The 12,752-nt window shown below is 34.1% G+C and overlaps 1 protein-coding gene across 11 annotated transcripts in view; it reads right to left on the bottom strand.

Annotated features, from left to right (window-relative positions):
• The window catches only part of FAM126A (family with sequence similarity 126 member A), a 132,394-nt gene that overhangs the window by 62,556 nt on the left and 57,086 nt on the right, over nucleotides 1-12,752 (bottom strand). For all 11 annotated transcript variants that reach the window (XM_042968024.1, XM_042968039.1, XM_042968031.1 and 8 more), the window contains exons 3-7: nucleotides 11,946-12,047; nucleotides 4,896-5,075; nucleotides 3,692-3,772; nucleotides 3,024-3,139; nucleotides 2,527-2,622 (exon numbers count right to left, since the gene is read on the bottom strand). In XM_042968024.1, the coding sequence (XP_042823958.1) occupies nucleotides 2,527-2,622; nucleotides 3,024-3,139; nucleotides 3,692-3,772; nucleotides 4,896-5,075; nucleotides 11,946-12,047 (575 nt within the window). The remainder of the gene's footprint in view (nucleotides 1-2,526; nucleotides 2,623-3,023; nucleotides 3,140-3,691; nucleotides 3,773-4,895; nucleotides 5,076-11,945; nucleotides 12,048-12,752) is intronic.

Raw genomic sequence — 12,752 nt, forward strand, 5'->3', positions numbered from 1 at the left:
AGACATGGACTAGGCTTTGCTTGATCGGATACAAGTGTTTTCTAATTCTTTTCTATTAGTCTTAAAAATGTACAAAATACCTTAATCAGAATATTTGATAAACGATTCAGGAAGTCAGGAGTTAAGAGAAATTAATAACTAGATTTTAAACCATTGAGAACACAGGAATAGGGAATCTAAAAAAACAAAAGCAAACTAAAAAAGACATGTATGACAAATTTGATAGAGTTCCTCTTATATATCTTCTGTGGCTTAAGAGTTAGCATTACTTAAATAGCTTAAGTCTTTTGAATTACTTAGATCTCCTTCTTCCCTCATTCTCTTCCAGCTGGTGAACATTCGTACAAAGATTTCCTTTTTTCAATTTTTCTTTGGTGGCATAGAATTAATCTAATGTGTCTCTACTAAAATCTTGGCCAAAATCCTACAGCTAGTTTTTAATCCGTATTTCTCCTTGTTTTTAAAACCAGATATTACTTGTGCTTTTGAAGGATTACGCAGTTCCCTGGTTAGTTAAAATTGGTATCTTAGCAATTTTCTATCAAAAATGTGAAAGTAATTATATTATAGGGCAGTCCATAGGAGTCACACAGGACAGAAACCAGTGCTATATGTTCTTTCCTGACATTTCCATCAGTGGTTTCAAGAAAACATCAATAGTCATTCTTATTTAGGAGGTTGTATTATCTGTCTGTATTTGAATATTAGAGCTTCAAATGTATTAGAACATTATTCCTGGGTCCTACCATCTAAGACACTGCTTTAGAGTATACTTGGGCTTTATAGTGTGTTTTAAGTTCTACAGGTAAAAGTTACTACATCAAGTTACCCCTTAAATAAATGTTTCTGAAGGGCTGGTCCTCACATTCATTTTAGTCCATTACAAAGTTCTCACTGGATCATAGTGAAATGAGAAACAAGAAAAGCTAAACATCCTATGTTTAATTTATAAATTGTTGTCCCTCACTTCCACTCTCCCCACTTCTTTTGATGTTCAAATCGTCTCCTTTTTGTTAAATAATGTTAACAAAACATTATTAGAATGGTAGAAATTCATAAGATAATGACTTGGCAAAATAAAAAGTTGGCAATGCTATACAGATATCCCACCCACTCTAACTTTTTGAAATTTTACAGATCTGTGAAATTCAAAACTCTATATACCTCTCTCTTTAAAGGATTTAAAATAAGAAACATTAGAAAGCCTCAGTAAATGGGAGGGACGGCACATTGGTGCCATCTTCTAAGGTCTGGGAAACATAACCAAATTCCAATCCAGGAATTATCTGAAAGATTCTCCACTTCTCTATCTTCTCTAATAAGTTCCATGCCTTGTTACTTCCTTTCTCCCTCTGGTCCTATCCTATTCTGGTCCTATCCCTATTTCCTATCCTATTCAGTATCAATTTATGCTTTTTTGGGTTTTTTTGTTTTGTTTTGTTTTGATTTTTAAGTATTGCTCTATATACCCTCCCTCTTACTAACTTTCCAAAGTTATGTCTTCTTTTTTTTATTTAAAAAAATTTTTTTATACATTTATTTATTTTTGATAGACAGAGAGAAACAGAGCACAAGTAGGGGAGGGGCAGAGAGAGAAGGAGACACAGAATCTGAAACAGGCTCCAGGCTCCGGGCTGTCAGCACAGAGCCTGATGCGGGGCTCAAACTCACAAACTGTGAGATCATGACCTGAGCCAAAGTCGGACACTTAACTGACTGAGCCACCCAGGTGCCCCCCCAAAGTTATATCTTCTAAATAAGTTCCCCAAATCTAAATTATTCTACAAGTTTCTTAAGTCCATATTTTCCCTTATTACTTGAATTTCCAAAGGCATTTTCTCTGTTTTCTCTTTTGTTTTCTTTTTTAAAAAGGTAATATGTTCATCACAGAAAATTTAAAGAATGACAAAAAAAATCACACAGAAAAGATGAAAACAAACCATAATTCTACCAATTAGATATAAGTATTATTAATATTCTGGTCATATTCAGTCAATGCTGGAATGATACCCTATATACTGTCATTAAATACCTTTAAATAGGGATTTTTAAATGCTCGTATAGTCTACCTAAGGACTGTCATAATTTATTTAAGCAACCTCTTGGCTCAACCTTTTTTTTTTTTTTTTTTTAACAAGGAGAGTTTAAAAACTAGTATCTCTTACTTATTTCTTGATACCAAATCAGAGCACAATAAAATTAATAAAAACAAAGTAACAAACAAAACAGAAACCAGCCACCTGTCAAAAATCTAAAGGTCATAACAGTTGCATCCTTTTAATTATATAGAATAATACCTGATTAAATATTCCATTGAAATGTTATTCAGCTTTACCCTCTTCGTTATGTTTTTTGGAACTTCATTTATAGGGAGCTTTCTAGTGTTGACTAGGCTAAGCTTCATATTAACCTCTCGAATGTTTTAAACAAATGATTAAACAAAACAAAAATAAGTTAGATATGTAACAAACTAGCAATCCTAGATTCATATATTTGAATATTAAAAACATTTGAATTTTTATTTACCTTGAACAAATCTGACACAATGATTGAAGAGAAACACTGGGCATATAGGTTAAGGCAGCATTGTAGCATAACAAAAGGAATGTCAATACTTCAAACCTAAAGATAAACCAAAAGAATATTTATAAATCTTTAGAATTCCAAGAAGTCAATCATAATTTAGCAGGCATTGGGGAAAAATACTATATTACAGAACAGACTTATACAATATAATTATACCAGTAACAATACAAAACTAAAAAGAAAAAAGACTTCCCAAGTAACAGTCATCTGAAAATGATCTCAAAATTTTAGAGTTCCAGATGACATCCGAATCCAAGTACAAAATAACAAGTTAGGAAAGCATGTTTGCCCCTTGTACAAAATGACCCAATATTTAAAACAACAACAACAAACCTGTTACATACAACTCATTAAAGATTACCTATAAATCTACTGAAATAATTTTTTAAAAACCAGTGTGGTAGATTAGAATAGCAGGTTATGTCTCCACAGTATACCTATTCTGTGCTGTCAGCATCTCCCTTTGGGGGTGAGGTCCACTGTACACAACTTTCGACAAACCATGCTGGGATAGCGCACTCTCAGTCAGAGCCATGGACCCAATGCTGGAAGGCTAAAGAAGAGACATTTGAATAAAGAAAAAAAAGCCATTCTGTTGAAAATGTGATATTAAGAATATATGCGCCACTAAGAATGATGGCCACGAACATCATATGTCTTAAAAATATTCCAACTGCATACTAAATTTTCTGCTCAAATATTTCACAAATAATTAAAATACAAACCACAAACGGAAATAAAATAATTTACTTTCAAAAAGTCTACCTCACCACTGGTGAATTAAAATAAAAACTTAATTAAAAAATTCTACCCCAGAAATACACAACTGCCACACATAAAAATATTAGACTAGTTTTATTGATCAGAAGAGAAAATACTTCAAAATGATTATTTTTGATAGCTTTCTTGTAATGAGATTTTAAAGCTTTATGATACTGAGTTCTCATTTTACTTTGGGTATAGTAAATACTTTGTGTGGTGTTTTACACTTTTTAAGGTACTAATAAATCAATCTTTTTTTTTTTTGCCTCAATAACCAGACCCTAATTTATAACACCTTCAAATCTTAGAACTAAAAAATTTACTTTGATAAAATATTACTTACTTCATGATATACAGATGGTTTGGATAAAGACGGAATCGTAAAACTCAATACTTTGCTATGTCCCTGTTTGTCAACTATTTCCTATAAAAGTGAAAAAAAACTTAAAATATTTATTTTTTACACATAAGTTTAAGAGCTAACTTTAAGCTGTTAGTCTAAAAAAAAAAAAAAAAGATCTGAGAGGAAAGGAATTTTAAAGTTGACTAAAATCATAAACTAAGACAATCAATGATCAAGTATTTATAAACAACAGGAGTTAACCTTCCTTTTTAAGATACAAGTAAGATATAAGTAAAGAAAGATACAAGGTACAAGAAAGATATAAGGAACACAGTTTTAAGGAAAGCTGAGATAGAGATATGTAGTGTCTTAATAATCACTGATTTTTCTCATGTAAAAAGTCACATTTTCTAAATCCATTAACATAGTTATGAAATATGTCAAGAAAAGGCCCTTAAATTTCTTTTTAAGAAAGTACAAATCTTAAATATGTAGAATATCATATTGATTAATAAACAAAGAGTAATGCAAACTATATGTTAAATCAATGGTTTGAACTCTGGCGATAGTCCAGATTTTATGAAATTATTAGTGGCACATATTAGACTAGATCTTTTTTTCCAAGCTTTTTGTGAAGGTCACTAACAGACAATTTATAGACAATAGATTTTAAGTTTAAAAAAATTCAGGGCGCCTGGGTGGCTCAGTCGGTTAAGTGTCCAACTTCAGCTCAGGTCACGATCTCTCAGTCCGTGACTTCGAGCCCTGCGTCGGGCTCGGGGCTGATGGCCCAGAGCCTGGAGCCTGCTTCCGATTCTGTGTCTCCCTCTCTCTCTGCCCCCCCCCCCCATTCATGCTCTGTCTCTCTCTCTCTGTCTCAAAAATAAATAAATGTTAAAAAAAATTAAAAAAAAAAATTCAACACTGATATTTTGAGATACCTCTATAAAAGAACTGAAATGGTCTGATTTTCAGTCTTCAATCAATTCCAAAAAATATATTTACATATTTATATGTATGCCTGTATAGCCTTCAACCTCAATAAAGTTATTTTTAGGAGAATGAGATAGGAGTCATTTGATGTATGAAAAACAAATACTAGCTTCACTAAAATGAAAAGTAGTTGCTATTATGTATTCACGTTTGCTATAAAAGTTATAGATCTGCTTTTGGCAAACACTTGTTAACTACATTAAATACAAACCAAATTGTAAACCCCTAGAAGAAGAGCTTCAATACATCCACTGCTATGCACATTTCTGCTGGCTGAGACTGCAAGGTAGCACCAAATCAATTCTGGAAGAAATTGCAGTGTAAATCGAAGCAACTGCTCTTCTCCACTGCGATAGAATTCAAAGAGCTGGTGACAGACGGGTTCTAGCAACTGGAAAAAAGACGGAGTGTTAATTCAAGGGTTCCACTGCATTTGAATAGACACTGACATATGAAATATAAATGGTTTTTCCTTGTTGGTAATTACTGAAATATATAAATGTTTTCATTTTTTTGGAAGCAAAACTATTCACTGTTAAGCTATTTAGCAAACCTTTGAAAGTTTACTTCTAGTGGAAGGTCAAACAGTTCAAAATAAACGTATTTGAAAGCACTTAATAAACTTTTAAATATCCTATAACTCTAAAGTAGTATTGGTATTTAAACCATATCTTTTTAACTTATTAAAATAGCTAGGCTAGGGCTCCTGGGTGGCTCAGTCGGTTGAGCGTCCGACTTTGGCTCAGGTCATGATCTCACAGTTCGTGGGTTCGAGCCCCACATCAGGCTCTGTGCTGACCGCTTGCTCAGAGCCTGGAGCTGCTTCAGATTCTGTGTCTCCCTCCCTCTCTCTTTGCCCCTCCCCTGCTCACGCTCTGTCTCACTCTGTTTCTCAAAAATAAATAAATGTAAAGAAAAAAAAATTTTTTAATAGCTAGGCTATAAGAAGTTTCTTCTTTAATATCCTTAATATCCTACTTCCTGATAAAACATGCCAATATATACATGATTGGCTACGGGGATGGAGAAATTGAAATGGGAATCCTAGGTAGTTATCATCACATCACCCTCCTGAGCTTACAATTAGGCAGCATACAACAGCTATGTGTGTGGAGTAGCTGAATAATTACTACACCCCTAAATCTAGATCCCTATTGTAACCATGGTTAATTGCCCCTGGATAATCTAAACATTGCTGCCATTTTGTTTGAAACATGATTTAAAGTTATTTATAACCTATTCCTCTCCCACCACATGCCAGCATTACCGAGTCAATAGAGCTGACTGTATCTGTATCATAGACATTTTTTTAATCAGAAAGTTAACATAAGTGACTCATATGTAAGTATTACCTGAAAGCATATACAATGATCACACACAAGTCATAAATATGTCACAGGATACTGATTTTTCAAAGCATCAAGCTATTATATTTTCAATGGACTATAGTTCATTCATTTTGCTAACTTAGGCAATAGATTTAAGTCAATTTACTAAACTGATTTTCTACTTCCAGTAATTATAATAAACAGAAACTAATTTACAGTAGATGTTATGATTTCAAATATGCTAAATATGTAATGTATACTGGGTATAATTAAAGTCAGTATTATTTATAACAAGGTATAGCAAAATTTACACTTTAATGAACATTAAGTCAAACTGGTCTTTCCTACTGAAAAATTATCTAACTTCTGACAGTTAAGGAGTATTTTTTTTCACTCTCAAAATGGTTGTTAGAGGGCAACAGGTGTCCACTGTGGTATGACAAGGGTAACAGGAAACTGGAAGGTTAGAGGCAAAGTAACCCTACTCATATATAGCTAGAGAAGTTTTCAAGGTAGAAATTTGGAATAATTGGGTTGGGGTAGCAGGCAAAAAGAAAAACTGGTAGGGAAATGTTTAGCTTTCAGGGGGGAGTTTTTAAAATTTCTTTGTGGGCCAGTGTCAATAATCTTGTATTATTGTAGAACATCCGTCATCTCTAAATACCTAGGAGTGTTTTGGTTAAATCAATTGATATAATCTAACAAGTATCTGTAAAATTATAAAATCTTATGTTAAAAATTTATTCAATAATCTGTATGAACACATAAATAAATTTTAATCAGAACACCCTCCAAAGACCTTATAACCAATTTAAAATCCAAAATTAAAAGGGCTTTTGCTTTACGAAAGCATAACCAAATGAAGACAGATTCAATGGGGTGGAGAAATTATGATACTGCAATGAGATTAAATGAAATTATGTATATCAAACCAAGAGAGAGAGAAATACCAATTATCTGTGCAATGTTTTATAACTTGCAAAGCACTTTCAAAGCACTTGAACCTATTCAATTCCCACAACATTGTAAGGTAGAATATCATTATCCATACTTTCTACATGGAAATTGAGACAAAGAGGCCATCTAATATGACCAAAATTATGCAGCTCACAAAGCTCAGAACTGCAGCCAACACTTTTTGACTCCTTTACAAACATACCTGAAAAATATCAGAAAAGAATAGAAAGATACATAATGTATGAAATATAGGTAGTATTTGGCTTATCTAACTTGAATATATTTGAGACAAGTAATGGAGCATTAGAACATGCTATGTTACTAGTGTTTGGTTCGAATTTTTGTATGTATTTTCTCATGGATATATTGTTCTATTTGGTGGGTGGATTTTACAGTACTATTAAGAAAGAACTGTACCTCAAGTATATTTTCAGGTGTTAAATGGGCTTTTTATGGATCTAATGAGAATCTAATCATAACCTTGTTACCATTCTAAAATATATTCTGAATTCTAAAACAAGTTACAAATGAAATTTTTACAAAAATCTATTTTTAGATAAGAAGTCTGTATCCTAAGAGAAATTTTTTCTTTCTTTCTTTCTTTCTTTCTTTCTTTCTTTCTTTCTTTTCTTTTCTTTTCTTTTCTTTTCTTTTCTTTTCTTTTCTTTTCTTTCTTTTTTGTAGGTTCCACACCCAGTGTGGAGCCATAACACAGGGCTTGAACTCATGACCCTGAGATCAAGACCTGAGCTGAGATCAAGAGTCATATGCTTAACTGACTGAACCACCCAGGAGTCCCTCCTAAGAGACATTTCTAATGGTAATAGAAATGTGACATAAAAATGCCTCTGGGTGGCTCAGTAGGTTAAGCATCTGACTCTTGATTTCAGCTCAGGTCATGATCTCACAGTTCGTGGGACTGAGCCCCACATTGGGTTCTGAGCTGACAGCACAGTCTGCTTGGGACTCTCTCACTCTCTCTCTCTCTCTCTCTCTCTCTCTCTCCCTCTCTCTCCCTCTCTCTCTCTGCCCCTCCTCCGCTCATGCCTGTGCTCCCCCTCCCTCTCTCTCAAAATAAGTAAACATTTATTTTAAATACTAAAAAAAAAAGCCTTTGAATGACTAAAGCAGGGATAGAAGTTAGGAAAGAGTTAAGTTTGGGTATATTTACAAGAAAATCTTTCACATTTTTTACATTGAACTATTAATGAGGCACATAGGTAGGAAAAAATATAGAAGTTGGAAGGACACCACTATTCAGGTGCCAATAGCCACTGAACTGATCTCTCCATACTCTGGGCTCCCTATGCCTAGAACACCAGACTTTATGTGACTCTTTCAAAAAATAGCTGGCTTCATAACAGACTTGAGCTCTGTTAGCCTCTAATCATATGCCTTTCTTTTTTTTTTTTTTTTTAACGTTTATTTATTTTTGAGACAGAGAGAGACAGAGCATGAACAGGGGAGAGGCAGAGAGAGAGGGAGACACAGAATCAGAAGCAGGCTCCAGGCTCTGAGCCCTCAGCCCAGAGCCCGACGCAGGGCTCGAACTCACGGACCGTGAGATCGTGACTTGAGTTGAAGTCGGGCGCTTAACCGACTGAGCCACCCAGGCGCCCCTATGCCTTTCTTAAAGTTACAGCAATTAAAAGGATCAGTCAAGGGGCTCCTGGGTGGCTCAGTCGGTTAAGTGTCTGACTCTTGATCTCAGCTCAGGTCTTGATCTCAGTGTTGCTGAGTTCAAGCCCACTTTAAAGAAATAGATAGATTAGATAGATACATACACCAGTCAAGCAAACTGCATTGTACCCATAAACTGCTTCTACAATTTCTTGAATATAACACATATTCCTATCTCAGGGTCTTTGCATTTACTATTCCCTCTCTTGGAAAATTCTTGCCCCTAATTTTTATGTTCTCCCCCTAATTCATTCAGACCTGATTCAACCAAGAGCTCCTGAGTCTCAACACATACTTTACCTACTCCACTTTATCTTCATAATTTTATCACTAATTGACACTGTATTATACATTTAGGTATTTGCATAACGTCTATCTCACCTAAAAGTTCTGATGCAGAAGGTCAAGAACTTAGTCTATTTTGGGGCACCTGGGTGGCTTAGTTGGTTAAGCGTAGGACTCTTGATCTCAGCTCAGGTCATGATCTCACATTGCAGGGGAATGGGCCCTGCCCTGCATTGGACTCTGAGCTGACAGTGCAAGGTCTGTTTGGGATTCTCTCTCTCCCTCTCTCTCTGCCCCTCCCCCACTTGTGCATGTGTTTTCTCCCTCCCTCTCTCTCTCTCTCTCTCTTTCTCTCTCTCTCTCTCTCAAAATAAATAAACTTAAAAAAAAGAATTTAGTCCATTTTGTTCACTGCTACATTTCTAAGTGATTTCTGGAACATTTATGGGTTCAAAAAATACTTAATGAATTAAACTAAATAATGAAAAAGTACTATTACTAAAATCCAAATACCAAATTTGCTAAACTTCAAATAACACCCAAACCAATGTCCCAAATTTCAAAAATGCCAAAAGACAATGAATGATATCAACATTTTGGGAATATTTCCAAATTAGGATACAAAATATTCTAAAGAGAAAAAGGAGGGTTATGATGTTCAAATAGATTACACTGTTATATTTTAGAAGCCCTTCTAAGTATATTTTTTTAAGATTGAGTTGGGTTTTAAGAATACAGAATACACACTATCTTCACCACATAAATCTGGCTAAAAACATAAAACAAACTTAAATGCAAAATCTCCTAAATTAGTGATTCTAAAAGCATGGCCCATGGACTGAAGACCAGCCACAAATGTTATCAGTAATTGAGAGGAAACAATGTAAATACCGAAATTGAGAGGAAACATTAAGAGACTTTTATAGCAACTTGATATTGCTTCACCATCCAAGTTGGTGATCAGCAAACTTACTTAACAGGATATAGTATAGATCAGTTAGGGGTTATCAAATTTATGTGGTACCTCACATATGATGTGAGTTTCATGTTAATCATGTGCACTAGGTACACTTATTAGTCTGCAACAGACTGAAATTTTTTTAAAAACTGGTCCTTCACCACAAATACTTTGAGAAATACTGCTCTGAACCATAAGAGTTGTATTTACTTTGAATACAAGAAATGCTATGAACCAAACTAGTCTATCAGAAATTTACCTTACAAACTATATCCAACATAGCCTGGTTAAATCAACCTTCATCACAGGGTAATTTCAAAATATAAAGCAGTAAATTAGAAACAAGATTTCATTTATTAAAAAAATAATAAAGCTATACCTATACTTACTCTGTTTGGTGAAATAATTCTTACACATGGAAAACCTTAAAATAGCATCCACCGAAATACTTTGAAAACTAAAACCCTTCAAGAAAACAAGCTACCTATACATGTTATACAAATTAAAGAGCTTTGGCGAAAAGGAAAGAACAAGCAAAATGTGATTATTCTATTCAGTTTTCCAGGTCAAGTTTGGGGTTTGTCAATTTCACCCCTAGTCTTGTCTTTTGCACATAACAGTCGTGATGCACTTTATAGCATAATCAGTAGAAGCTGGGTTTTCCAGACCTCCTTCCTGAAGAGGTTAACTACTCAAATAACAACAGGCTCTAGTTTTGGAAGGTTAATCCAAAAGGCACATAGATCCACACAGGACTGGACTCCAGGGTATAAGTTATTTTACCATCAAGTAATAAGACTAGTGGTGTCAGAGCTGCCATGTCATCTACCAAACTTGTGTACAAAAAGAATTACATTCCTCGTATCCCTCCCCTCTATTCCACCTCTTTCCATTCTTAATAGCTTCCTCCTAGGCTATTATCCTAGTACCTAGTCTTGCTTTCAATTTTTCCATTCTCCTATCTATCCTCCACATAGCCACCTTCCTGAAACAATAATCTGATCAAGTCATACCTTCAGTACAAAAGTCTAAATTGCTTATGATGGAGTTCAAGGCTCACCATGGTTACGACCTAAACCAATCTTTCCAGCTTCAGTTCAGTACCAGTCTTATTCTCTTGTTTACTATTGCATTAGCCTATTTGCTATTTTCCAAATGCCATGCCTTTTATTGTCCACACTAGTTCCAATCCTTTTCTATTCTATTATGAATAGTGGGATTTACAAGCACCAGAATCTGAAGTATAAATCATTTTATCACCTTCAAACTAAATTTTCTTTCTAAAAAAAGAGAAGGAAATGGGGGCGGGGAGTGGGGGCAAGAGAAAAGAAGTAAGCACAGAGAAACATCAGCCAGACAAAACTGCTTGCCATTCCTTGAGTGTTTTGCATTTTCTCAGACCTCCATATACTATTCCAACAGCTTAGAATGTCCTTTCACATTACATATCTGGAAAACTTATGCATATGCATCTAAGCATTCCCTTGAAAGCATGTATTTACTTATTTTCTCTCCTTTTCCTCTTTCAAGATAAAGACCATGTGTTACTACTCTTTGATTTTCTATTGCCTAGCATTAAAGCTGGTTTATAGTGAGCATACAAATATTTGCTGAATGAACAAAGACATATAATGACGCTGACTTTCTAGGCTACCTCTAGCAAGATAGATAGATAGATAGATAGATAGATAGATAGATAGATAGATAGAAAGAAAGAAAGAAAGAAAGAAGAGGAGGAATATGTTCAGAGATGGCTTTTAGAATATAGTAATAATCTACTTCTTGGCCTAGGGGATGGTACTGTGAAGTTCATTTTATTATAGTTCTTTTTTTTTTTATTATTCAACCATTTTTTTGAAAATACAGTATTCTACTCTCATCCCCTCTATACCACTTCCCAAATGTAATCAGATAAACAATCCATAATATATATTAAAGTTCTTTAAACATATACTTTTTCTAATTCTTTTATATATATGTGATATTTCACAATAAAAAATTAAAAATCAATCAATTGAATACTACAAGCACAATAAACTATAAGAGTACTTACCTCACTTTGTGGCTCCTGGATAACTTTATACAGAGATGAAACTAAAGAACTCTTGTCTTTCAAATTTGTGGCATAATTTGGTAAAGATGTTTCTGGTAGTGTCTAAACAAATTTAAAAAAATTTATTTTTATGAAATATCCGTAATAGGCAAATCCATAAATAGAAAGTACATTACTTGTTACCAGAGGTTGGGGGGTGGGGGAGATTTGGAGTGACTGACAGGTATGGAATTTCCTTTTGGGGCGGTGGAATTAGATGCTGGTGTTAGTTGCATAACATTGTGACTATACTAAAAACCACTATATTTTCAGCCTAAAACAATGAATTTTATGTTATGTGAAATATATCTCAACAAAAAACATATTTAATTTTCTTGTCATCAACAAGGATAAAAATTAACATTAACACTTCATCTTTGATTGAACAGTTTGGGGTTAGAAATGAGAATACAAAACATGTAAACCTAGAGATATATTTTTTGTAGTATCATACAAATTCAAAATCTCATTAGTGGTATTGATCCTACCTCTTAATAAACATGTTGTATATGGATCTAATGTTTCAAACCTTAAAGCCACAGATTATCTACCAAAGTAACTCCTGAGTTATATATGGTGACCGTTAACTTAGATAAGGCTGTTCAATTAACAGAGTTGGGGGCAAATTTTAGACTTCTCAGAACTGGTGAAAAAGATAGCCATACTACCAGCAAACTAATTTTCCTAATGCCATTTAAAATATGGATAACTAGGGGCACCTGGGTGGCTCAGTCAGTTAAGCGTCTGACTTTGGCTCAGGTCATGATC

Source organism: Panthera tigris, chromosome A2 (genome assembly GCF_018350195.1).
Source record: "Panthera tigris isolate Pti1 chromosome A2, P.tigris_Pti1_mat1.1, whole genome shotgun sequence".
Classification (NCBI taxonomy): domain Eukaryota; kingdom Metazoa; phylum Chordata; class Mammalia; order Carnivora; family Felidae; genus Panthera; species Panthera tigris.